Genomic DNA, 27577 nt, shown 5'->3' with positions numbered 1-27577 from the left:
TGTTGAATATGGTTATCTTATTTCTGTGCATGTATCATTGTTGTAACCCGAAGTTATGAATATTGACAATGTAGCTGTATTTCATATGTGCTTACTCTGGGTAACCCCCACAACTAGCCCTTCAGGTACAACAATGAAGAAGCTAGACAGTACTCCTCACTCATCAGCAAAGAAAATGGACCATGGAAGAGCTTCGCCTTCCTGTGAACATTTAAGCCAGCCTATAAGTAATGGCTGTTATGACTCAGCAGGGTATGCAAGGGCAGGGGACCACACCACATGACACTGGACTCCATTTTGTTACCAGTATTTTTCCACAAAGTGGGCTGGGGAGTTGGCTTGAAACAAAGGGTTCCCACCCTATGGAAAAACTATATAAGGTGGGGAGTGACACAATCTCTTGCCTTCACTTCCCACACAAGAGACCTCCTGGAAACACCTGAGGAACAAAGACTGAACTGGGGGAAGTGCTGGGTCCCATAATAAAGGGATTTCTAGCCTGCGTATGGAAACTTGGTGGACTGCTTGTATCATCAGTCAGGGTGAGAAATTGGTAATTCATATCCAATCTATCTAGAATGTTAGGTTTAGTTTGCATTTTAGTTTATTTGCTAGGTGATCTGTTTGCTATCACTTATAACAGAGGTTCTCAAACTATGGCCTGTGGATCACCAGTGGTCCATGAGCTCCATTCAGGTGGACGGTGGATAGTTCCCTCTAAGGTCCATGCCTGGGCGGCTGCACACAAGAAAATGAAGGGCCACCCGCCTAATTAGTGGAGCTGTGCAGACTTGGCTCCACTAATTAAGTGCCTGGACCCTGGAGAAGATGAACATGTAAGGTGAGGCGGTGGCCTTGGGGGGAATAGGGGGTAGGTGGGAGGGGGCAGTGGGATGAGAAGAGGGGTGGGGGGAATTTGAGATGTTCAAGGCTGCAACAGCCAGAGAAAGAGGCAAATTTCCCCAGCTCCAGAGCTGTGGATGTTGGGGAGAGTTGGCTTTTATTTGTAGAACAAAAACATGTTAATTATTTTTATATAGTACTTTTATACAAAGCGCTTTACAATACTTAGCTAACAGTACAAACAACATCTGGAAAGATCATTAAGTGGTCCAACGAGACCCTCAGTAATTTTCAAGGGGTCCATGAAAAAAACGTTTGAGAACCACTGACTTATATTCACTTAAAATCCATCTTTTTGTAGCTAATGAACTTGTTTTATGCTTTATCTTTACCATCAGGGATCTGTACAATGCAAACTCATTAATAGAGGTCACTTTCCCCTCAATGTGGGAGAGATATGCAACAGCCTTTGTTTACAGAGCTGACATTTTGGGTCCCCAAGAGAAATTGAAGGTGTCTCATCTGCCTTTCCGGAGTAACATAAATGAAGAAGATAGAAAAATAGAAGATTAGAGTTGGAGGAGACCTCAGGAGGTCATCTAGTCCAACCCCCTGCTCAAGGCAGGACCAACACCAACAAAATCATCCCCGACAGGACTTTGTCAAAATGGGCCTTAAAAACCTCTAAGGATGGAGATTACATCACCTTCCTGGGTAACCCATTCCAGTGCTTCACCACCCTCCTAGTGAAATAGTTTTTCTAATAGCCAACCTAGACCTTCCCCACTGCAACTTGAGACCATTGCTCCTTGTTCTGTCATCTGCCACCACTGAGGACAGCTGAGCTCCATCCTCTTTGGAACCCCCCTTCAGGTAGTTGAAGGCTGTTATCAAATCCCCCCTCACGCTTCTCTTTTGCAGACTAAACAACCCCAGTTCCCTCAGCCTCTCCTCATAAGTCATGTGCCCCAGCCCCCTAATCATTTTCTTTGCCCTGTGCTAGACTCTCTCCAATTTGTCCATGTCCTTTCTGTAGTGTGGGGCCCAAAACTGGATGCAATATTCCAGATGTGGCCTCACCAGTGATGAATAGAGGGGAATAATCACTTCCCTTGATCTGCTGGCAATGCTCCTACTAATGCAGCCCAATATACCGTTAACCTTCTTGGCAAGAAGGGAACACTGCTGACTCATATCAAGCGTCTCGTCCATTGTAAGACCCAGGTCATTTCTGCAGAACTGTCGCTTAGCCAGTTGGTCCCTAGTGTGTAGCAGTGCATGGGATTCTTCTGTCCTAAGTGCAGGACTCTGCACTTGTCCTTGTTGAACCTCATCAGATTTCTTTTGGCCCAATCCTCCAATTTGTCTAGGTCACTCTGGACCCTATCCTTACCCTCCAGCACATCTACCTCTCCCCACATCTTCGTATCATCTGCAAACTTGCTGAGGGTGCAATCTATCCCAGTGTTGGATAGATAGGCAAAGAGTGTTTGTTTACAGAGCTGACATTTTGGATCCCCAAGAGAAATTGGAGGCTTTTCATCTTCCTCTCCCTTGCAACATAAATGAAGGTTGCACCAACTGAGTTTATGGCTTCACTCTGTATATGGGAAGGTAGAAACCTCCCACTAAGGTATTGTGCACATCAGATCCTCTAACCAGCCTTCCCATCTCTGTACAGCCCCCTCCACCTTGTAAAACATCCCTTCACCAAATCCTGTGGACAGTGGCTACTGTGACAGGCCCAGGTAGCACATCTCTGATGAACCTGTGCTAACAGGGAGCTGGAGAGGGTCCTAGAGCAGGTGTGGAGGCCCAGAGATTATGGGTGGGGGTCTAGCTTCCAGTGGATCACTGAGATCTGTGCATAACTTTGGGGATCCCTGGATCCTGAGTCCCCCTTTTCATTTCTCAGGGAGAAGGGAAGGGACCTCCCCTCCTGGAATAATCTCAGAGAAATTTCCTTGTACGGAGCCTTGTGGAATCTCCCTTCCCTGGCTGCACCCTGGGTTTGTAATGCAGAAAAGAGGCTGCCGAGAAAAATCTGGTTGTATATTATTATTAATTATTATTATTACTATTGTTATTAATAATTACTATTCCTATTCTATTTTATTTTATTTCAGCAAGATCACAGCTGTGACATAGTGACCGTTAGCACTCGGCGGCCCTCGAGGTAGCCATGTGACTAATCAGAACCATAGGAACAGTGATAACAAGCCCGGATTCCAGGACTAGAGCCTGCAGCAGGGTTTGCACTGCCATCTACTTGGGTAGGATGACCACACGTCCCCTGTTAATTGGCCTCCTAAAATTTGCATTGGAAATGATGGGGTTAAAACTGGTGCAAACGAAGCCAAGCAGCTGAGGTTCCCTGATGGCCAAGTGACCCCCAAGGAAATGTGCAAACATGCTTCATAAAGACACTTGCCTCCCTGTCTCAACAGATACTGCCTGCTGCCCCTGCAACCTCTCCAGTGACTCCTTGTCCTTTAGGGTGAAGACCTCTGGTGTCAGCAGCTCCCCGTCTAGCAGGAACTGGGTATGTTGGCAGGTTTCACTGTCTTTAAAATGTGAAGTGAAGGGGAAAGGCTGGAAGCTGTTTCCAGTTGCAGATGTTCTGTGCAGCGGCAGAGGACTCAGCTGGGATCTCGGGGTCACTCAGTGATGGGGCTGGAGGGCAGGCAGCACTAGGTAGCTTGGAAAACTCCTCTACATCTGCCCAGGGTCAATGGTTGATTATTCAAGCTACACAGAAATCTGAGATTCAAAGCAAGGTCAGAGTGCTAAAACCCCGATGCCCCAAGTCAGGATTTCTCAAGGGCTCCCATTTCTAGAGATGCAGTGTGCTCTGGGCCCGATCCTGCCAGAGGCTGAGCGATAGAAGACCCCACAGAGTATCAGTGACTAGGTCCCAAATTGCCTCAGGTTTATTTGCTACTGGAAATTTAATAATCAAATAAATTTTCACAGGTTTTGTTCTCTGACTTGATTGTGAAGGCAGGAATTCATAGCTATGTTGCTCTGTGGTAATAGGTATGATAGGGCATATTTCTGTTTCCTGACTGGCTGTAGGCTCCAGAATTTCTTCCGTGTAGACCCCTCAGAGTTACAGGGCTACCTGCATCTCTGCCTCCTCTCTGGTCTCCGAGTTTCAGATGTCAGGTCCTGTACCCTTCCCTCTCATGGGGTGGAATCCCAGGATCCTCCCATCCTCCCACCCTTTGCTACAGCACACTGTGTGTCAACTGTTGGTACAGCAGGTCTGAGAGGGTTTGGCACGCATGCTCCTTGTCTCTGGGAGTCTGTGAGCATGGTGAGATGAGTGACCAGTCAGACTTCTTGAACCAAAATACTGTTTAATCTGAACAGCAGGAAAAAAGACTAACATGAGAGAATAAGAGCGTTTTCAGCCAACGTCTGTGCACATCTCTGACCCCAAGCCCTCCCACTCTGATGGGGACCCAGGCAGGCCTAAGGCTGACAGACTTCCCCAGAGGTGTCTGTGTCTGTCAATCAAAAGAACTTCTCAGCAATAGTTGCTCCACCTCTGGACAGACTCCCAGCCCTGACAAAACAAGTTGCATAACGTGGCTGGAACCCAGAAATAGGTTCTTCCCAGCTTGTAGCTCCGGTATTTTCTCTCAATCTCCCTGAAGTGCTGACTGAGCGGTGGCTTTTCTTGAGCTGTTGCTTCTTTTCCTGCTTGTTTTCAAGCAGCCTACGATTAAACTAAGAAGAACCAGACTGGGTTAAACCAATATAGCCATAGCATAAACATCCCAATAGTTAACCAATATAGCTATACAGGAAACATCCCAAGAACAGGGTTTAACATACACATTAATTATGGCAGCTCTGCTCCATGTCTGACCCAATGCCGCTCCCAGGTGCTACGTATTTTACGAATACAGGACATAGGCAGGCAGAGAGAGAGAGAGAGAGGGAGAGAGCAATAGACTACTTTCCTGTGTGAAATGAAGTTCCATTTCCATGAATGCTCATGCATTTGACTTTGAAATCCATTTCCTGCAAACCCTCATGGTACCTGAATAACAGGTGCTGGGGTTACTATGTACTAGAGAGTGAGAGCTCAGGGAATGAATATTTTATATACTGACACCAATGCTTGTTACTACTCCGGATATAGACTACCGTCCTACAGAACAGAACCTGAGGAGAACTGGACACCTTTTGCGTGCTAGACTTTTGTTTGCTGACAAATGATTGAATGAGGGCTGAGACACTGAGATCTTTTTAGGTTCTGAAGAAATCCAGATGACAGATGCTACCCACTCTAACCTGAGAAATCTCTGAAAGAAGATCAGAGGAGAAAGAATGGGTTGACATGTGTATACTAGAGAATAGATTTGTAAAAGCTATGCCAAAACTCTTCATTGTAATTTATATATTACAGACCAAACTTTCATGACATGCATGTATATCAAAAGCTAGCAGCAGAGTTGTTGGAATATCTACAGGAAGGAGCAGTGGTAACTTTACTGCTTAATGACTTTTGCTTTAGAAATTATTTCAGAAATACTCTACATACTGTTTGCAATAGGTTTGTGCTATTTTCTAACAGTTACATTAAGGGTCATGTACACAATAACTCTGCAATATTTGTGCAAGACTTTCCAAATAGTCCTGAGAGACCAGAACCGCTGGTCAATGTTTCATCAAAGAGTAGAGCTGAGGTGCAGGAAAGGGGAGTGTTACAGTGGTTGTAAGTCATTTATGCCCATCACCTCTTACATGAGCATGGCTGAAGTAACTTGCACACTTAACTGTATATTAGTGCAACACCGGTGTTTGCAGTATTCACCCATTTGAATACCCATTTGTGATGGCAACCCCTCCCCTTCCCAGCTGAAGTAACTCTGTTTTAGCTTGTAACTTGTGAGATATCTACAGACCAATGCATGGTGAGAGGATGCAGGTTCTGTGAGGATGAAGAGAAGCCTGTGGGATGGTTGAACTCTCTGGATTCAGTCAACACTGGCCATTCAAAGCACTTCAGCTTCTTTTGGAAGGGTTTTTTTTGGGTCAGAGTGTATAACTGGGAGCATTTGGTAAGGGAAATTTAATAGAGCTCAGTTCTGACTGACGTTACACATGTAAATCTGGAGCGATACTTTTGATGTCAGTGTCACTGAATTAAGAACCTGGCCCTAAAAAATTATCCCATGTACTGCAAAGAGGCAGCGGCATAATTTAAACTCTCAGGAGTGGAGAAAATTATATATATTTAAAATGAGGCATTGTATATGTTTATAAATAGCTTCAGTGCAGGACAGATAAATATAATGACAGCTTTCACCATGCTCTCGCCATATGTTTACACACATGTCAAGATAAAATGGGCCACACTTCAGAAGTGGAGAGCCAGAAAGGGTGTCTCTGTGAAGGTCACAACTTTAAAATCAAACCGCGCTCAAGTAGGCTGGGAATTTAAAGCCACAAGGTGTCAATGGGGACAAGAGCTTAGCAGGATTCAAAGCGGGACTGGATGCATATATGGGTTACCAGAATATTTAATTACAGTAGTGAAGATTTTTTTAAAAAAGTCTTGGAAGGGCTCATAATCTTCCTGATTTACAGCACAAAATATGTCTAACTATTGGGTCTCGGGGCAGGGGTGGGGAATTTTCCCTGGGAGCAGGTTATCACATAGCTGCCTATTGGGTAGCTTCTTCCACCTTCCTCTGCAGGATCTGGTACTGGCCACTGGATAGTGGGCTATATGGATTACAGGTCTGATCCAGTCTGGCAGTGCCTGTCTTTCTCTCGGTGCTGTAAATCCAAGACGATATTTTTACTGATCTGCCTTGTGCTCCTGGGAGTCTCTAGACTTGCACTGAGAGCAGAAAGATGTCTTGTTAAATATCATGTAGTCTCCTGTTCTTTTTTCTTCTCAGGAAGTAAAGTTAAAAATTTCTTGGACCTGCCCAGTATAGTATGTCAGCTGTCAATGACACCAAATTCACACCTGCTGTGTTCCTTCTCACTGGGATACGTGGGCAGGAAGACGTCCATCTCTGGATCTCTATCCCCTTATGCTTAATGTATGTTATTTCCATAGTAGGAAATTCAGTCATCCTGTTCGTTATAAAAACAGATCCAAGCCTCCATGAGCCCACGTACGTTTTCCTTTCCATGTTGGCCGTCACAGACCTTGGCATATCGATATCCACCTTGCCGACAATACTGGGCATATACTTGTTTAACTCTAGGGAGATCAGCTTCGAAGCCTGTTTTGCCCAGCTGTTCTTCATCCACTTGCTTCAATTAATTGAATCCTCCATGCTCTTGCTGATGGCCTTTGACCGCTTCGTCGCAATCTGTGACCCACTGAAACATGCCTCCATCTTAACCCTGCAGACAATAGATAATATGGGACTGGTGTTTGTGCTAAGAAGTGTGGCTGTAATATTCCCACTCCCATTTCTACTGAAAAGGTTCCGATACTGTCGAGACAATGTCCTCTCCCATTCCTACTGCCTGCATCAAGAGGTCATGAAGGCGGCTTGTTCAGATATCACAGTGAACAACATCTATGGCTTGTTTGTTACACTCTTAACAGTGGGGTTGGACTCGCTGCTCATCTTCCTCTCTTATGTGATGATTCTCAAAACAGTGCTGAGCATCGCGTCCAATGCAGAGTGCCTCAGGGCCCTGAACACCTGCGTGTCCCACCTCTGCGCTGTCGTGATGTTCTATTCAGCAGAGATCGGCCTTGCTGTGATACACAGATTTGGAAAGGGCTCATCTCCCTTGCTTAAAACGGTCCTGGGCTACATCTCCCTGCTCGTCCCAGCCCTGATTAATCCAATTGTGTACAGCGTGAAAAGTAGACACTTGCGTGCGGGGATAATCAGGGCATTCATCAAGTGAAGGGTCAGTTCATGAACCAGCTGCAGCAATGCTGATAAGGGAGACGATAAACACGGACCACCTATTCCAACCTGGAGCCTTACATCCAAGATGACTTGAGCTACTGATCTCCACTCTGTAGAGAGAGGTTCAGACAGAGTCTAATACCTGGAGCTATGGGAGAGGGGTTGGTGCGGGAGGACAGCACACTAGGGGAAGGAGACCAAGGCAGGCAGCAGCATTTAAAAAGTGACTGTGTTAGTGGACAGCCAGGGGACTGGTGGGATGTTCGCCCATAAAGAGCCGTATCGATGGCTGCTCCGACAGCAGAATTCCTCTTGATACAGTCAATAAAGAGAAGGGATGTGGATGCTGTTTCCCATTACACCTGGCCTGTCACTGACCCATCTCTGGTTAAACATCCATGGGCCATGAAAAAAGGTGCAGAGCTGTTCTTCTGTCACAGTCCTTGTCCTTCCTGAGTGCGCTGGGAGCTGCGTGATCATAGAATCATAGAATATCAGGGTTGGAAGGGACCTCAGGAGGTCATCTAGTCCAACCCCCTGCTCAAAGCAGGACCAATCCCCAACTAAATCGTCCCAGCCAGAGCTTTGTCAAGCCTGACCTTAAAAACTTCTAAGGAAGGAGATTCCACCACCTCCCAAGGTAACGCATTCCAGTGCTTCACCACCCTCCTAGTGAAAACGTTTTTCCTAATATCCAACCTAAACCTCCCCCACTTCAACTTGAGACCATTACTCCTTGTTCTGTCATCTGCTACCACTGAGAACAGTCTAGCGCCATCCTCTTTGGAACCCTCTTTCAGGCAGTTGAAAGCAGCTATCAAATCCCCCCTCATTCTTCTCTTCCACAGACTAAACAATCCCAGTTCCCTCAGCCTCTCCTCATAAGTTATGTTTTCCAGTCCCCTAATCATTTTTGTTGCCCTCCGCTGGACTCTTTCCATTTTTTCCACATACTTCTTGTGCCCTAAACTGGACACAGTACTCCAGATGAGGCCTCACCAATGTCGAATTGAGGGGAACGATCACATCCCTCACTCTGCTGGCAATGCCCCTACTTATACATCCCAAAATGCCATTGTCCTTGATCCATGGCCGCTGCACCAGCTGTGTTCAGGGGCTATTCAAGGGGCACGGTCACTCACCCTTCCCTTCTGTCCTCAGGCAAGTGCTTATGACTGAGTCATGTCAGAGACATGATTAACACAGGAACCTCAGGAGAAGCCATTCAGAGAGCCCACCCCCTCCACGCCCGTTGACGGCTCTGCATTCCACACACCTACAGAGCGCACCCCCATCTAACCGTAATGCCCCAGATGTGGAGCACAGCTGTGTCTGTGAGAGAGGGTCTGACACACAAGCCCTGGCAAGAGACTCTGGCGCATATTCCCACCCTGTCCCCTCCGTTGGTGCTGCCCCAGCAATGCAAAGGGGTGGAAACAGGCCTCAGCTCCCCAACAGAGGCACAACTCGCTCCTATCCCAGCCCAGCCCATTCAGTGTAGGATGGCCCCCTTTTCTAAAGGTAAAAGCGGGACACAGGCAGGAGCCCCATCCACTCTGTGACCCCGCCCTTCCCCCTCTTCTTCCCCCCAAACCCCATCCACTAGACAGGCCGGAAGCCAGAGCCAAGCCGTGGTAAGAGCTGCCCAGGGAGAAAGGGCCACTATGGGGAACCCCGGACCCTCCAGCTGCCAGTGGGGGAAAGAGGAGCAGGAGCAGGACCTTGTAGTGAGGGGGGCTAAGGACCTCCTCATCCCCCTCCCCACTGAGAAGAGGCTGGTGCCACCCATGAGTTTCAGGTAGGCATAGAGCAGTACCGCAGGGAATTCAGACTTGGCCGGAGTGATCTGTGCTCCTGGAAGCCGTTACCAACGGGCGGAAATCAGCTCAGCCCCCAGGCTGCTCTAAACTCCACTGAGGCAGAGGGAGAACAAGCCAGAGACTCAAACCCCTGTAACTGGCTCCTGGCCATCCCTGCTCTCTGCAGCACAGAGGGAGCTCTGTTGGCACAGCAGATAATCCAGCGGGGCCTGTCAATACTGAAAGGTGAGATTCCCGCGCAGTGTCTTGATTCCAGACAATGGGGCTTTAAGAAAGACAGGAAATAGTGCAAGACTCTTTATAGTGCAAGTGAAATTCCAAGAGCTGGTGCAGCTGGCAGGATCTCATGCGGATCACCCACAAACGCAGGCACTGAGGGTTAGTTAGTGGTCACACAGACCATCAGTTGCAGAGACACTGTTTCCCTCTGCACTTGGCTGCAGAGCCTCCTGTTGTAAGGAACAGGGTTATGCCACAGACAGCCGGACATAACAGTGATGGGCTCGCAGAGTGATTGGGTTCCTGAGGCACAGCTCAGAGGGTCTCCTCCCCTAGTCAGGCATGAGACATGCACACACCGGGTAAGCAAGGTCATTCACATTCTTAATAGACCTAGGAGTGACCCAAGCCAAGCTCCACAATCCTGCTGCTAGCTCTCTATTGGACCCACACAACGCCTCCCCCAATCTAGGTACTCCCAAACTTGATGATCTTGGAAATTTGGATGCAGGGTGTGAGGTCTACCTCTAGCCCTAGAGCGGCTCTCATTGATCATGGAGCAGGTGGGAGTCAGGATCAGACTAAGGGGCAGCCCAGAAGGGCTCTGTTCAGCCAGGCAACACTCTCCAGATCCTTCACTCTCTGAAAGCACGTCCTGATTCCCCCTCTTACTGCTGAGCTTCATGAGGAGCACAGAACTCCCTCATCAAAGGGGCTGTGCTAATGACAGGCCTCATCACCTAGGGGTGTTGGGAAGGGTTCAGGTTCTCCACTCAATGCCCCAAATCGTCCGTATGAGGCACACAGAGCTGAAATCTCTCTAAGGCACTTAGCTCTGGCCCCAATTATTGTAGCTTCCAAGCGCCTCACAATCTCTAACATATTTATCAGTACAACACCCTGTGCGATAGGACAGTGCTACTAACACCACTGGGCAGATCCAAAGGCTAGAAGGCACAACTGGGATCTCCTAGTCTGACCGCCCGCATAGCACAGGCCAGAGACCTCCCCCACAATAAATCCTAGGGCAGAGCTGTTACAACAACTTCCTGCCTTGATTTAACAATTGTCAGTGATGGAGAATCTGCCACGGCCCTTGGTAAATTGTTCCAGTGGTTAAATACCCACCCCCCATCCCTGCACAAGGCTGTCACCCATCACTGGAACCCTGAGGAGAGCCTCCTCAGGAAGCTGTCACCTGTTGGTGTAACCTTGCAGGGGGCCTCATGAGGAGGCTGTCGCCTGTCGCTGGAGCCGTCTTGGGGCCCTGCTGGTTGCCAGCTCTAGTCCCTTGGCCCCTGGGGTTGAAGCGAAGAATGTCATGGAGATCTCTGAAAGTCATGGATTCCGTGACTTCTAGCACCTCCCTGACATAAATGTCTTAATAATGGCCGATGGCTCTGCAATCACATCAGCCAACTGTCTCAGCACCCTCGGATGCATTAGATCCAGCCCCATGGACTTCTGCATGTCCAGCTTTTCTAAATAGTCCTTAACCTGTTCTTTCACCAGTGAGGGCTGCTCACCTCCTCCACATACTCTGCTGCCCAGTGCAGCAGTCTGGGAGCTGACCTTGTCTGTGAAGATGAAGGCAAAAAAAGCATTAAGTACTTTAGCTTTTTCCACATCATTTGTCACTAGCTTGCCTCCCCCATTCAGTAAGGGTCCCACACTTTCCCTGATCTTCTTTTTGTTGCTAACATACCTGTAGAGCCCTTCTTACTATCCTTCACATCCCTTGCTAGCTGCAACTCCAATTGTGCTTTGGCCTTCCTGATTACACCCCTGCATGCGCGAGCAATATTTTTATACTCCTCCCTATTCATCTGTCCAAATTTCCACTTCTTGTAAGCTTCCTTTTTGTGTTTAAGCTCACCAAAGATTGTGCTGTTAAGCCAAGCTGGTCGCCTGCCATCTTTGCTATTCTTTCTGCACATCAGGACGGTTTATTTCTACGCCCTCATTAACGCTTCTTTAAAATACAACCCACTTCCCCACTTACCTCAGGGCTTAGGTCTCCATCCCCATGTGAACCTAATTTAAAGCTGTCCTCACTATGTTAGCCAGCCTTCCCTCTCTCTGGTAGGTGGATCCCATCTCTTCCTGGCAATGCTTCTTCCTGGAACAACATCCCATGGTTGAAGGATCCAAAGCCCTCTCTCTGACACCACATGGGTAACCACACATTTATTTCCACAGTTCAATAGTCCCTACCTGCCCTTTTCCTTGAATAGGGAGGATGGATGAAAACACTGCTTTGCACCGCAAACTCCTTTATCCTTCTTCCTAGAGCCATATAGTCTGCAGTGACCTGCTCAAGGTCATTCTTGACAGTATCATTGGTGCCCATGTGGAGAAGTAGGAAGGGGTAACAATCTGAGGGCTTGATCAGTCTTGGCAGACACTCCATCACATCCTGAATTCTACGTTGTTAAGGAAAAGTTAGCACATGTGACTCCATTTTGGTTTGGGGCCCACCATTGTTTAAATGCCAGCACATCATACACCAGGAGGAGTGATCCTTAGATACTGAATCCCTGTGAAAATCCTCCTCCTTGTCTCCAGCCTGCCTTGACTCCCAGTATCTGGTTTTTGTCAGTCTCTAACTCCCTGTCTCTTGGCCTTGACGTGAGGCCTCCCATCCTGATAATAAAGGTTACTGATGCATGGCTTTAGGACCATGCTGTGTAATTAACATACTGGTATAGCACGAGGAATGCACCAAGCAGGGATAGGTGGTAGATAAGACAAGGGTTTGTTTATTGGCTAAGGTTTCCAATGCACGAGGGCAACATGCTTTGCTAAAAGGTATATAACCTTTGTATAATTTGCAGTCGGGGTCCCCTCCTGGCTAGCAGGGGGGCACCACGCTCGAGCGTAATAAACTTAGTGTCTTTTGGGAACTCTGCAGTTGTGGACTTTGTTTATGTGCCTCAGCCTAGATTCGAACTGTGCGTGACCTATCAGGTATAATTCGCAGCATTGGTGTGCGTGTCCTACCAGGTGTAATTCGTAGCATTTGTGTGCGTGTCCTATCAGGTATAATTCGCAGCATTTGTGTGCGTGTCCTATCAGGTATAATTCGCAGCATTGGTGTGCGTGTCCTATCAGGTGTAATTCGTAGCATTTGTGTGCATGTCCTATCAGGTATAATTCACAGCATTTGTGTGCGTGTCCTATCAGGTATAATTCGCAGCATTTGTGTGCGTGTCCTATCAGGTATAATTCACAGCATTTGTGTGCGTGTCCTATCAGGTATAATTCGCAGCATTGGTGTGCGTGTCCTATCAGGTGTAATTCGTAGCATTTGTGTGCATGTCCTATCAGGTATAATTCACAGCATTTGTGTGCGTGTCCTACCAGGTGTAATTCGTAGCATTTGTGTGCGTGTCCTATCAGGTATAATTCACAGCATTTGTGTGCGTGTCCTACCAGGTGTAATTCGTAGCATTTGTGTGTGTGTCCTACCAGGTATAATTCGCAGGAGTTGTGTGCGTGTCCTCTCAGGTGTAATTCGTAACAACGTCCAGGAAAGCATCACACTACTCTTGTTTCCTGGTCTGGATGGCAGATGGGTGACTACGTCCTCCCTAGAAGGGAGTCCCCGACCACCACCACCTGTCTCCTCCTCTTGGGAGTGGTGGTCATGGAACCCCCATCCGTAGGACAATATAACCCATGCCTTCTGGTTGATGGGGTCTCCTTTTGTTCTCTTCCTTCCAATGACTCTTCCAAACCACTCTCCAATGTAGTACCTGTGCAAAGATCCTGAAAACAGTGTCTTGCCTCTATCTGCAATGGGGGTACATGGGTTCTCCTCTTTCTTCTGGATGTCACATGCTACCAATTTTCTTCCCCATTCTGCACTGCCCTCTCTGATTCTTCTGCATGCTGTGCAGTAACAAAAGCTCACTTCTAGCCATCAAGTAAAACTGGGATATATGATCTCTTTACCCTATAAACCAGGTCCTTTCCTGTCTTGGGGGGGAATCTCACAATTGTCCCTCTCTTTGAGCTGGGAACAAAACCCCCAACTCTGCTAAATGCTTAAAAAAAGGCAGCTGTCACATGTCTATACTAATCTATTTCAAGTATCACTACAAGCTAAGTTCGACAGGCTTTGCTCTGAAGATAGAGAAACAGAACTGGACCAACTTACATTATTTTGGGAGGCCAAGGACCTCTTGGGACCCAGCCTAGTTTCCCTGTGTCTCTGAGACCATCTTCCCATCTGTTTGCCCCTTTCTTGTGGAAGCAGCCTTTGCTGAAACCTGTGTGAGCCTGGGCCCACTCACTGTAGTGCTCAGCTATTTCTGTGTTACAGGATCAAGGTGTGAAGCTGACCTTTGCCCTCAGACTACTTTCTCCCAGACAGATCGTCAAGATGAGGCCCCCATGGCCATTGTATTTATTCTTTTGCCACCTCTGTGAGGCAGGGCAGGGCGATTATACACCCGTGCAGAGGCTCAGAGACAGCCAATGGCTTGCCCATGGTTTCACACAGCAATGGAATCACACCCAGACCTCTTGGGTCACAGAACAGTGCCCAGTCCACAGGACCAGCCTTCCAGTCATCTGAGCAGTGACAGGCCTGGCTGGATTCACTGCAGTGCCAGCATAGCTCCCCCTCACCGTGTGCTGTGTTGCAGTAGTTTCATTCTCTGGTCTGTTCTCCCCCTGCCACAGAAGAGTTTGGAGCATCTTTGGGGCTGAGCTGACCTCTGCCTGGTGGTAACGGCTTCCAAGAGCACAGGGAGCAGCCACCAATACAGATCATTATGGGCCAGAATCCCACTGGTCTCCTGGCTCTCCATGAACACAGTCAATCTGTAAATGCTGCTGCCTGCCTTGGTCTCCTTCCCCCAATGCACTGCCCTCACCCACCAGCCCCTTTCTCATTGCTCCAGGCTTTAGAACCCTTCTGAACCTATCTCTACAGAATGGAAATCAGTAGCTCATGTCTTCTCAGATGTAAGCATCTGGGATGGAATAGGTGGCCTGTGGTTTCATCTCCCGTGTCAGCAGTTCTAGAGCCGGGTGACGTAGTTACCCTTCACTTGATGAACACCCTGATTATCCTCACGTGAAGGTGTTAGCGTTTCACGCTGTACATGATTGGGGCGGGATGAGCAGGCAGACATAGCCCAGGAGAATCTGAAGTAAGGGAGGAGAGCTATTCCCGAATCTGCCTATCACTGACAAGCCAATCTCTGGTGCGTAGAAGAGCAGGACAGTGCAGAGGTGGTAGACACAGGTGTTCAGGGCTCTGACACACTCCACGTGAGACGCAATGCTCAGCACTGTTTTGAGGATCATCACGTAAGAGAGGAGGATCAGCAGCGAGTCCAACCCCACCATGGAGACTATTCTGAACAAGGCATAGATTCTGTTGATTGTGATGTCTGAACAAGCCATCTTCATGACCTCTTGCTGCAGGCAGTAGGAATCATAGAATCATAGAATATCAGGGTTGGAAGGGACCTCAGGAGTTAGTGGTTCTGTTGTGTGGTATGTGGTATGTGGTTGCTGGTGAGTATTTGCTTCAGATTGGGGGGCTGTCTGTAGGCAAGGACTGGCCTGTCTCCCAAGATTTGTGAGAGTGTTGGGTCATCCTTCAGGATAGGCTGTAGATCCTTAATAATGCGTTGGAGGGGTTTTAGTTGGCGGCTGAAGGTGACGGCTAGTGGCGTTCTGTTATTTTCTTTGTTAGGCCTGTCCTGTAGCAGGTGACTTCTGGGAACTCTTCTGGCTCTATCAATCTGTTTCTTCACTTCCGCAGGTGGGTATTGTAGTTGTAAGAATGCTTGATAGAGATCTTGTAGGTGTCTGTCTCTGTAACAGAACCACTAATCCAGGAACCTATTCTTGCAACAAAGCCCGTTGCCAACTGTGCCCACATATCTATTCAGGGGACACCATCACAGGGCCTAATAACATCAGCCACACTATCAGAGGCTCGTTCACCTGCACATCCACCAATGTGATATATGCCATCATGTGCCAGCAATGCCCCTCTGCCATGTACATTGGTCAAACTGGACAGTCTCTACGTAAAAGAGTAAATGGACACAAATCAGATGTCAAGAACTATAACATTCATAAACCAGTCGGAGAACACTTCAATCTCTCTGGTCACGCGATTACAGACATGAAAGTCTCTATTTTACAATAAAAAAACTTCAAATCCAGACTCCAGCGAGAAACTGCTGAATTGGAATTCATTTGCAAATTGGATACAATTAACTTAGGCTTGAATAGAGACTGGGAGTGGCTTAGTCATTATGCAAGGTAGCCTATTTCCCCTTGTTTTTTCCTACCCCTCCCCCCCTCAGACGTTCTTGTTAAACCCTGGATTTGTGCTGGAAATGGCCCACCTTGATTATCATACACAATGTCAGGAGAGTGGTCACTTTGGATAAGCTATTACCAGCAGGAGAGTGAGTTTGTGTGTGTGTAAGGGGAGGGGGGAGTGAGAAAACCTGGATTTGTGTTGGAAATGGCCCAACTTGATTATCATACACATTGTAAGGAGAGTGATCACTTTAGATAAGCTATTACCAGCAGGAGAGTGGGGTGGGAGGATGTATTTTTTCATGCTTTGTGTGTATATAATAAGATCTTCTACACTTTCCACAGTACGCATCCGATGAAGTGAGCTGTAGCTCACGAAAGCTTATGCTCAAATAAATTGGTTAGTCTCTAAGGTGCCACAAGTCCTCCTTTTCTTTTTGCGAATACAGACTAACACGGCTGTTACTCTGAAACCTGTTGTTTGCTGACAAGTGACTGAATGAGGGCTGAGACACTGCGATCTTTTCAGGTTGTGAAGAAATCCGGAAGAGAGATGCTATATTTAGGTCCCACTAAAACCTGAGAAATCATCTCTGAGAAAAGATGAGAGGGGAAAGAATGGGTTGACATGTGTGTACTGAAGTACAGAGGTGTAAATGTTATGGCAAAACTTTTCATTGTAATACAAGTATTAGAAACCAAACTTCCGTGACATGCCTGTATATCGAAAGCCAGCAGCAGAGTTGTTGGAATCTCTCTACAGGAAGGAGCAGTGGTGACTTTACTGCTTAATGGCTTTTGCTTTAGAAAGTATTTCAGAAGTGCTCCACATACTGTTTCCAGTGGGTTTGTGCTAGTATCCTTTTGTTCACTGAACAGTTGTATGATTCCGTCAGCTGGTAACTCATCAGTAGCTGTTTGTAACACTTACATTCTGGGACAAGAACAAAATCCCTCTGCAATACCTGTGCAAGACTTTCCAAAAAGTCATGAGACAACAGAACCACTGGTCTGTGTTTCAGCAGAGTAGAGCTGAGGTGCAGGAAAGCGGAGTGTAATAGTGATTTATGAAATTTACGCACATCACCTGTTACATGAGCATGGCTGAAGTAACCGGCACACTCAACTGGATATTAGCACAAACCTAGTGTTTTCATTAGTCATCGACATATGATGCCAACCCCACACCTGCCCAACTGAAGTAACTATCTGTGTTAGCTTGTAACTTGCCAAATATCTACAGACCGTTGCACGGGGAAAGGATGTAGGTCCTGTGAGGAGGAAGAGAAGGCCTTAGGATGATTGAACTCTCTGGATTCAGTCAACATAGGCCAGGGAAAGCACTTCAGCTCCTCTTGGAGGGATTCTTGGGGTAAGAGTGTATCATCAGGAGCATTTGGTAAGGGAAAGTTAACAGAGCCCTGTTCTGATTGAATTTATACAGGGAAATCTGGGGTGATTGTAATTGTAAATATGAAGTGATGCCATTCAAGGCAATGTTATTGAATAAAGAACTTGTGCCTAAGAATGGATCTCATGTACTGCAAAGAGGCTGTGGCTTAATTTGGACTCTCAGGAGTGGAGAAAATAAAAAAAGTATATACAATGAGGCAGTGAAACACGTTTATAAATAGCTTCAGTGCAGGACAGATAAATACAATGACAGTTTTTTCCCATGCACTTGCAATATGTTTACACACATCTCATGATATAATGGGCCACACTCAAAAGTGGAGGGCCAGAAAGAGTGTCTGTGGGAAAGCCACAATTGTAGAAGTACAAAGCGCTCAAGTAGGGCTCAGAACTCCCAGCTACAATATATCAATGGCGCCAAGAGTTTTGCAGGATTCAAAGAGGGACTGGATGTTTACATGGTTACTCAGAAAATCCAATTAGAGTAGTGAGAATAGTTTCAAAAACTCTTGGATGGGCTCTAAACCTTCCTGATTTGCACTGCAAAATTTGTCTAATTAGTGGGTGCAGGTTATTTCAAAGCTGCCTATTTAGGGCGTCTTCCACTTCCTCTGAAGTATCTGGAACTGGCCACTGGATACTACGCTAGATGGACTGTGGGTCTGATCCACTCTGGCAATGCCTTTCTTTCTATTTGATTTGTAAATCCAAAACTATGTTTTTTCTGATCTTCCTTGAGCTTCTTGGAGTCTCTAAACTTGCACTAAGAGCAGAAAGATGTCTCATTAAATATCATCTAGTCTTGTGTACTTTTTTCTTTTAGGAAGGAAAGTTCAGAACTCTTCGGACCTACCCAGTACATTATGTCAGCTGTCAATGACACCAAATTCAACTCTGCCGTGTTCCTTCTCTCTGGGATACCTGGTCAAGAAGATGTCCATCTCTGGATCTCTATCCCCTTCTGCTTAATGTATGTTATTTCCATAGTAGGAAATTCAGTCATTCTGTTCATTATAAAAACAGATCCAAGCCTCCACGAGCCCATGTACATTTTCCTTTCCATGTTGGCCATCACAGACCTTGCCTTAGCGATATCCACCATGCCGACAACACTGGGTATATACTTGTTTAACTCTAGAGAGATCAGCCTCGATGCCTGTTTTGCCCAGCTGTTCTTCATCCACTTGTTTGAATGCATTGAATCCTCTGTGCTCCTGTTGATGGCCTTTGACCGCTTCATCGCGATCCGTGACCCGCTGAGATATGTCTCCATCTTAACCCTGCCACGAATAGGCAAGATGGGACTGGTGTGTGTGCTAAGAGGGATGGCTGTAATGCTCCCACTCCCTATTTTCCTTCAACAGTTCCAATATTGTCGACCCAATGTCCTCTCCCATTGCTACTGCATAAACCAGGACGTCATGAAGATGGCTTGTTCGGATATCAGAGTGAACAGCATCTATGGCTTGTCTGTTGCACTCTTGACAGAGGGGCTGGACTCGCTGCTCATCTTTCTCTCTTATGTGATGATCCTCACAACAGTGCTGAGCATCACATCCCACGCGGAATGTCTTAGGGCCCTGAACACTTGCATCTCACACCTCTGTGCCGTCCTACTCTTCTACACGCCAATGATTGGCCTGTCTGTGATACACAGATTTGGGGAGGGCTCTTCTCCCTTGCTTCAGGTTCTCCTGGGCTACATTTCCCTCCTTGTCCCACCCCTGATGAACCCAATTGTGTACAGTGTGAAAAGCAAACACCTTCGTGCGAGGATAATCAGGGTGTTTGTCAAGTGAAGTGTCAGTTCATCATCCGGCTCCAGCGTTGGTGACATGGGAGATGAAAAACAAGGGCCACCTACTCCATCTTGGACCGTTAATTCTAAAATGAAATGAGCTACTGATCTCCACTATGTAGAGACAGGTTCAGACAGGGTCTAAGGCCTGGAGCAATTGGAGAGTGGCTGGTGAGGGAGGACAGTGCACTGGGGGAAGGAGACCAAGACAGGAAGCAGCATTTAAAAAGTGACTTTGTTCGTGGAGATCCTGGAGAATGGTGGGATGTTGGCCCACAAAGAGCCGTATCGATGGCTGCTCCGACCTCAGAATTCCTCTTGATACAGACAGTAAAGAGAAGAGATGTGGAGGTTGTTTCCCATTACACTTGGCCTGTCACTCTCCCGTCTCTGGTTAAACATTCACAGGTCACGAAAAACAGTGCAGAGCTCTTCTGGTGTTTCAGTCCTGGCCCTTCCTGAGCACACTGGGTGCTGTGTGATCCCTGGCCGCTGTACCAGCTGTGAACAGGGGTTATTCCATGGGCACGGACACCCACCATTCTCCTATGCCCTCAACCAGGTGTTTCTGACTGGGTCATGTCAGAGACATGATTAACACTGGAGCCCCAGGAGAAGCCATTCATGCAAACCCCCTACCCCTATTCATGGCTCTGCACACAGCACACCTCTGAGCCCACTTCCCACAGGCAGGACAGAGCTGCATGTGTGAGTGAGGGCCTGACACACAGGAGTCCTGGCAAGAGACATAGGCCCTCCCCTCCATTTGTGTTGTCCCAGCAATGAAAAGGAGTGGAAACGGTCCTCATCTCCCCAATAGAGACAGAGCTGTCTCCTATCCCAGCCCAGCCCATTCACTGTAGGGTGACCACCTTTTCAAAATCAAAAGAGGGACAGAGGCAGGAGTCCCACCCCCTCTGTGATGCTGCCGCTGCCCCTCTTCTTCCCCATGAGGCCCCACCCTCTGCTCCTCCTCTTCTCCCAAACCTCCACCCCCTCTCCAGGCCAGATGCTAAAGCCAGGCCATGGTAAAAAGTGCCCACTGAGCTTGAGCCACTGTGAGGAGCCCCGTGTCCTCCACCTGCCTGGGACAGAGGGTTGGGGGGCTCAAAAGAAGTCCCCGGCCTGTGTCCCTGCCCCCCAGGATGCACCCCAGGGTAGGTGGAGAGCCTGGGGCTCCCCACAGCAGCCTGGGGTCCTGGTGTAGCAGAGCCTCAGGGGAAGTGGAGGAGTAGGGGAAGGGTCTAGTGGGAAGAAATGGGACAGAGGGCGGGGCTTTGGGGAAAAAGAACAGGCATTGTGGCAAGACTGCACCAATACTCACCCTAAAAAGGAGTTTGGTCGGGGGCTCCTGAGGAAAGGAGAAGGATGGGGCCGGCGGGGAGGAGACCTTGTGTTTTAGAGAAGACTCAATTAATACGAACCATCAAAGGGGGCTCTTGTTTTAAGTACTCCAGGCCGAGAGTAAGTCATCGCAAGGACCTTAGAGGGAAGGGCAGGGTACCTTCAGGGCTACCTCAGGCCACAAGGGGGCACTCTGGGGTGACCCCTGTCCGCAGGGACTTGGCCAGAGTGAGCTGTGCACTCGAAAGCCATTACCACTGGGCGGAGTTTAGCTCAGCCCCCCGGATGTTCTCAACTCCACTGAGGCACGGGGAGAACAGGCCAGCAAATAAACCCCCTATAACTGGCTCCTTGCCATGCCTGCTCTCTACAGAGAAATGGGGAGCTGTGCTGGTGCAGCAGAGAATCCAGCCGGGCCTGTCACCGCTCAGATGGCTGGAAGGCTAGCCCTGTGGTCTGGGCACTGCTCTGTGACTCAAGACATCTGGGTTTGATTCCTTTGCCACGTGTGACTGTGGGCAAGCCCTTGGCTCTCTCTGAGCCTCTGCACAGGTGGACAATAGCCCTGCCCTGCCTCACAGTGATGGTGGGAAGATAAATACATTCAAGGTGCTCAGATACTCTGAGACCCTAAGATCAGGGCTATGTCAGAGTTCCACAGAGTAACGCCTCTGACATCTGTCTATAAAAAGGCCTCTTACCACAGCCTCCCGTGACAGCTGGCTTCTGGAAAACCCCATGACTCCAGCACGTTGCTGTCTGCGGCAGATGTGGGAGTGCTCAGGGGTGACAGTGAAGGGTAAGAATTGGATTCCTGAGAGGAGTGTTGGACCGTTATGGGGATGACGAGCGGCTCAGCACAGTCACTGGACCCGTGTTTGCAAGCCATTGAGGCAGAATGGGTCTGACTGTCAAACAAGGGAGCAACAGATACAGGGGCCTTATCTTAGACGTCAGGCTGGGAGAAGTCTGTGGGCAAAGGTCAGCTTCATACCTTGGCGCTTTAACTCAGACACAGACTATGGTGACTGGGCCCAGGCTCACACAGGTTTTAGCAAAGGTTGCTTCCAAAAGAGAAGGGCAAACAGATGGGAAGATGCTCTCAGAGACACAGGGAATCTAGGCTGGGTCCCAAGAGATCCTTAGCTACGCAAAAGAATGAATGTTGGGCCAATTCTGTTTCTCTATCTTCACAGTAAAGCCTGTCTAACTTAGCTTGTAGTGATACGTGAGATAGAGAAGTATAGATGTGTGACAGTTGCCTGTTATTTTAAAACAATGCATTGCCAATAAACCTACTAATTTTTGGGAGGCTGGTGGTGACTGTACAGCCCTGGTCACAAGCACCCAAAGGGAAGAGAGTGAGGTGTCCAGTTGGACCTGTTTGGTGATAAGCATTTAGAGTAGATGTGGTGTTGTTCCCAGGTCAAAGAGTGGGACAACTGTGAGATTCCCCCCAAGACAGGAAAGAACCTGGTTTAGAGGGAGAAGACACCATATATCCTGGATTTACTGTGACAATCCCCATTCTTCTTGGCAGCATATATAATTGTTTGGTGCCTATCAGCATTCAGAGTAGTGACTTCTTCATGTTCATAGAATCATAGAATATCAGGGTTGCAAGGGACCTCAAGAGGTCATCTAGTCCAACCCCCTGCTCAGAGCAGGACCAATCCCCAATTAAATCATCCCAGCCAGGGCTTTGTCAAGCCTGATCTGAAAAACTTCTAAGGAAGGAGATTCTACCACCTCCCTAGGGAACGCATTCCAGTGTTTCACCACCCTCCTAGTGAAAAAGTTTTTCCTAATATCCAAACTAAATCTCCCCCACTGCAACTTGAGACCATTACTCCTTGTTCTGTCATCTGCTACCACTGAGAACAGTCTAGAGCCATCCTCTTTGGAACCCCCATTCAGGTAGTTGAAAGCAGCTATCAAATCCCCCCTCATTCTTCTCTTCCATAGGCTAAACATCCCCAGTTCCCTCAGCCTCTCCTCAGAAGTCATGTGTTCCAGTCCCCTAATCATTTTTGTTGCCCTCCTCTGGACTCTTTCCAATTTGTCCACATCCTTCTTGTAGTGTGGGGCCCAAAACTGGACACAGTACTCCAGATGAGGCCTCACAAATGTTGAATAGAGGGGAACGATCACGTCCGTCAATCTGCTGGCAGTCCCCCTACTTATACATCCCCAAATGCCATTGGTCTTCTTGGCAATAAGGGCACACTGTTGACTCATATCCAGCTTCTCGTCCACTGTAACCCCTAGGTCCTTTTCTGCAGAACTGCTGCCAAGCCATTTGGTCCCTAGTCTGTAGCGGTGTATGGGATTCTTCCGTCCTAAGTGCAGGACTCTGCACTTGTCCTTGTTGAACCTCATCAGATTTCTTTTGGCCCAATCCTCCAATTTGTCTAGGTCCCTCTGTATCCTATCCCTACCCTCCAGCGTATCTACCTCTCCTCCCAGTTTAGTGTCATCTGCAAATTAGCTGAGGGTGCAATCCACACCATCCTCCAGATCATTAATGAAGATATTGAACAAAACCGGCCCCAGGACCAACCCTTGGGCACTCCACTTGATACCGGCTGCCAACTAGACATGGAGCCATTGATCACTACCCGTTGAGCCCAACAATCTAGCCAACTTTCTATCCACCTTATAGTCCATTCATCCACCCCATACTTCTTTAACTTGCTGGCAAGAATATTGTGGGAGACAGTGTGAAAAGCTTTGCTAAAGTCAAGGAACAACACGTCCACTGCTTTGCCTTCATCCACAGAACCAGTTATCTTGTCATAGAAGGCAATTAGATTAATCAGGCATGACTTGCCCTTGGTGAATCCATGCTGACTGTTCCTGATCACTTTCCTCTCCTCTAAGATGAGAGGATTTGCATCCAAGATAATGATTGTCTCAAAATAATGATTCATAGAGTCTTAGAATTTAAGGTGATGGAGCCATTGGGGGTCTAGTTCAGCTGTCTCCCCGCCCACACACACACGGTCACTAGCCCCAGAGAGGAAGTATGGTTCGGTGCAACCACTGCTCGGATCCTCTGTCCAGTTCTGGTGTCTACAGTTCAAGAAGGATGTTGATAAATTGGAGAGGGGTTCAAAGAAGAGCCCAGAGAATGACTAAATTATTAGAAAATCTGCCTTATAGTGATAGACTCAAGGAGCTCCACCTATGTATCTTAAAAAAGAGAAGGTGAAGGAGTGATTTGATCACAACCTGTAAGTAACCTCCATGAGGAACAACGTTTAACAATGGGCCCTTCAATCTAGTAGAGAAAGTTACAACACGCTCCAATGGCTGGAAGCTGAAGCTAGACAAATTCAGACTGAAACTAGGGTGTCATGTTTTAACAATGATGTTAATTGACCATTGGAACAATTTACCAAGGGCCATGGTAGATTCTCCATCACAAACAATTGTTAAATGGAAGCAGGATGTACTTCTAACAGCTCTGCCCTAGGATTTATTGTGGGGGAGGTCTCTGGCCTGTGCTAGGCAGCGGGTCAGACTAGGTGATCACAATGGTGCCTTCTAGCCTTCGGATATGCCCAGTGGTGTTAGTAGCACTGCCCTACCACACAGGGTGCTGTACTGTTAAATATGTTAGAGATTGCGAGGCGCTGGGATGATGCAATAATTGGGGCCACAGCTAAGTGCCTTAGAGAAATTTCAACTCTGTATTTCTCATAAGGACAATTTGGGGCACTGATTGGAGAACATAAGAATGGCCATACTGGGTCAGACCAAAGGTCCATGTAGCCCAATACCTGTCTTCTAACAGTGGCCAATGCCAGCTGCCCCAGAGGGAGTGAACCTAACAGGTAATGATCTAGTGATCTCTCTCCTGCCATCCATCTCCACCCTCTGACAAACAGAGGCTAGGGACACCATTCCTTACCCATCCTGGCTAATAGCCATTAATAGACTTAACCTCCATGAATTTATCCAGTTCTCTTTTAAACCCTGTTATAGTCCTAGCCTTCATAATCTCCTCGGGCAAGGAGTTCCACAGGTTGACTGCACTGAGTAAAGAAGAACTTCCTTTTATTTGTTTTAAACCTGCTACCCATTAATTTCATTTGGTGGCCCCTAGTTCCTATATTATGGGAAAAAGTAAATAACTTTTCCTTATTCACTTTCTCCACACCACTCATGATTTTGTATACCTCTATCATATTCCCCCTTAGTCTTTCTTTTCCAAGCTGAAAAGTCCTAGCTTCTTTAATCTCTCCTCCTATGCGACCCGTTCCAAACCCCTAATCATTTTAGTTGCCCTTTTCTAAACCTTTTTCAATGCCAATATATCTTTTTTGAGATGAGGGGACCACATCTGTATGCATTATTCAGGATGGGGGCGTACCATGGATTTATATAAGGGCAATAAGATATTCTCCATCTTATTCTCTATCCCTTTTTTAATGATTCCTAACATCCCGTTTGCTTTTTTGACTGCCACGGCACACTGTGTGGACGTCTTCAGAGAACTATCCATGATGACTCCAAGATCTTTCTCCTGATTAGTTGTAGCTAAATTATCCCCCATCATATTGTATGTATAGTTGGGGTTATTTTTTCCAATGTGCATTACTTTACATTTATCCACATTAAATTTCATTTGCCATTTTGTTGCCCAATCACTTAGTTTTGTGAGATCTTTTTGAAGTTCTTCACAGTCTGCTTTGGTCTTAACTATCTTGAGCATTTTAGTACCGTCTGCAACCTGAACCTGAACTCTTCCCAACACCCCTGGTGATGAGGCCTGTCATTAGCACAGCACCCATTGACGAGGGAGTTCTGGGTCCCTCCTGCAGCTTGGCAGTAAGAGTGGGCATCAGGATGTGCTTTCAGAGAGTGAAGGATCTGGAGAGCATTGCCTGGATGAACAGAGCCCTGCTGCAATGCCCCTCTGTCAGATCTTGACCCACAACTTCTCCATGAGTAATGAAATCTGCTCTAGCACTGGAGATAGAACTCAAATCCTGCATCCCAATTTCCATCATCACCAAGTTTCGGTTAGCTGGATCTGGGTTGAGGGTTGTTTGGGTCCAATAGAGAGCAGCAAGCACTTGGAGCTGGGCTTGGGTCACACCCCTTTCTATTAATAGTGTGCGTGGCCTTGATTACTGGGCATGTACATGTCTCCTGCCTGAACAATGCGAGAGGACATGTGAGCTGTACCACAGGATCCAGTGACTCTTCGAGCCCATCACTGTTATGTTTGGCTGTCTGTAGCATAACTCTGTTCCTCGCAATAGGGGACTCTGTAGCCCTCTGCAGAGGGAAAAATCACCTATGTCAGATTGTGACGAGAAATATCCACTAACGAAACCTCAGTGCCTTCCTTTTGTGGGTGCTCTGCTTGAGATACAGCTATCAGTGCCAGCAACTGAGATTTTATTGGGAGTCTCACACTATTTCCTGTCTTTCTTAGAGCCCCAACTTCTGGAAGCTGGACACCATGCAGGAATCTCAGCTTTCAGTTTTCCTAAGAATTAAAAAAAAAAATAGTTGAAGAAAAGATAGAAACCCTGAATCAATTGCACCCCAAAAGGCTGAGAAACCACAGACACATGAAAACAAACCCCACATTAGCGTATTTTTAAATCCCATTATTTTAAATCCGATCTCATCATTTTTGAGGGTGTGACTCGTACTTGTTGAATGGGGCTTGGCGATACTGTGTACCTAATTCAAAAGATCTGAAGAGCAATCAGCAAAAGACCAAAAACTAACAGGATTTTTTATAAAGTACATCAGAAGCAGGAAGCCTGCCAAACAATCAGTGGGGTCACTGGACAATTGAGGTGGTAAAGGAGCAGGCAAGGAAGATGAGGCTGTGGCAGGGAGGCTAAATGAATTCTTTTCATTGATCCTCATGGCAGAGAATGTGAGGGAGATTTCCACACCTGAACCATTCTTTTTAGGTGATACATCTGAGCCTCAGACGTATGGAGAAGACGCACATCTAAGGTGAGGTGGTGGCCTTGGGGGTAATAGGCGGTAAGTGGGAGAGGGCAGTGGGGTGAGAAGAAGAGGTAGGGGGAATTTGGGATGTTTAGGGCTGTGGCGGCCAGAGAAAGAAGTTACTTTCCCCAGGTCTAGAGCTGCGGCTGCCAGGGAGAGATAGCCCTCCTTCCAGCCTCAGCTCAGGGGTTGCTGCGGTGGAGGAGCAAGGGCACATCCATTGCATTAGAAAGGTAAGACTACTGATATTGAAATATGAGTTGTGTGCTTTTATTCATAGAACAAAAAAGTATTAATTATTTTTATACAGTGCTTTTATCCATGTAATGGTCTCAAGTTGCAGTGGGAGAGGTTTACGTTGGATATTAGGAAAAACTTTTTCACTAGGAGGGTGGTGAAGCACTGGAATGGGTTCCCTAGGAGGTGGTGGAATATCTATCATTAGCAGTTTTTAATTCAAGCTTGACAAAGCTCTGGCTGGGAAGTTTTAGTTGGGGATTGGTCCTGCTTTGAACAGGGGGTTGGACTAGATGACCTCTTGAGGTCCCTTCCAACCCTGATATTCTATGATTCTCTGATTCTACTTAGCTAACAGTACAAAAAAAACATTTGGGAAGATCATTAAGTGGTCCACCAAGACCCTCAGTAATTTTCAAGTGGTCCACACAAAAAAAGTTTGAGAACCACTGACTTATATTCACTTAAAATCCATCTTTTTTTAGCTAATAAACTTGTTTTATGCTTTATCTTTACCAGCATGTTTTGAGTAAGGTGTCTGGGGAAAATCTCAGCTCTGTGTACAAAGGCTGTTGTATATCTTTCCCACATCAAGGATAAAGTGACCTATATTAATGAGCTTATGCTGTACAGTCACCTGTGCAGTGCAAGATGGTATAATTCCACGTTTATACTCCAGCAAGGGTGCAAGGTTGGGGAGCTCGGAAATTGGCTGTTGTCTCCTGCCTGTCTTT

General features: G+C 47.2%; 2 protein-coding genes across 2 annotated transcripts; both read left to right on the top strand.

The window, feature by feature from the left end:
• Nucleotides 1-6801: 6801 nt before the first annotated feature.
• LOC141988295 (olfactory receptor 51G2-like) lies at nucleotides 6802-7737 on the top strand. The gene has a single exon (XM_074954130.1). It carries the CDS (start codon nucleotides 6802-6804, stop codon nucleotides 7735-7737), a length of 936 nt encoding a protein of 311 aa, XP_074810231.1.
• A 10611-nt stretch (nucleotides 7738-18348) lies between these two features.
• Nucleotides 18349-19284, top strand: LOC141988260 (olfactory receptor 51G2-like). Its single transcript, XM_074954105.1, has one exon. It carries the CDS (start codon nucleotides 18349-18351, stop codon nucleotides 19282-19284), a length of 936 nt encoding a protein of 311 aa, XP_074810206.1.
• Nucleotides 19285-27577: the final 8293 nt, after the last annotated feature.

The sequence above is a fragment of the Natator depressus genome, chromosome 1 (assembly GCF_965152275.1).
Source record: "Natator depressus isolate rNatDep1 chromosome 1, rNatDep2.hap1, whole genome shotgun sequence".
Classification (NCBI taxonomy): Eukaryota; Metazoa; Chordata; order Testudines; family Cheloniidae; genus Natator; species Natator depressus.
Note: the sequence above shows the minus strand (reverse complement) of the source record. Positions and strands in the feature narration are given on the sequence as shown.

Bases quoted from the DNA above. Each gene is read 5' to 3' on its own strand.
- LOC141988260 (XM_074954105.1), top strand. From the start codon at position 18,349: ATGTCAGCTGTCAATGACACCAAATTCAACTCTGCCGTGTTCCTTCTC.
- LOC141988295 (XM_074954130.1), top strand. From the start codon at position 6,802: ATGTCAGCTGTCAATGACACCAAATTCACACCTGCTGTGTTCCTTCTC.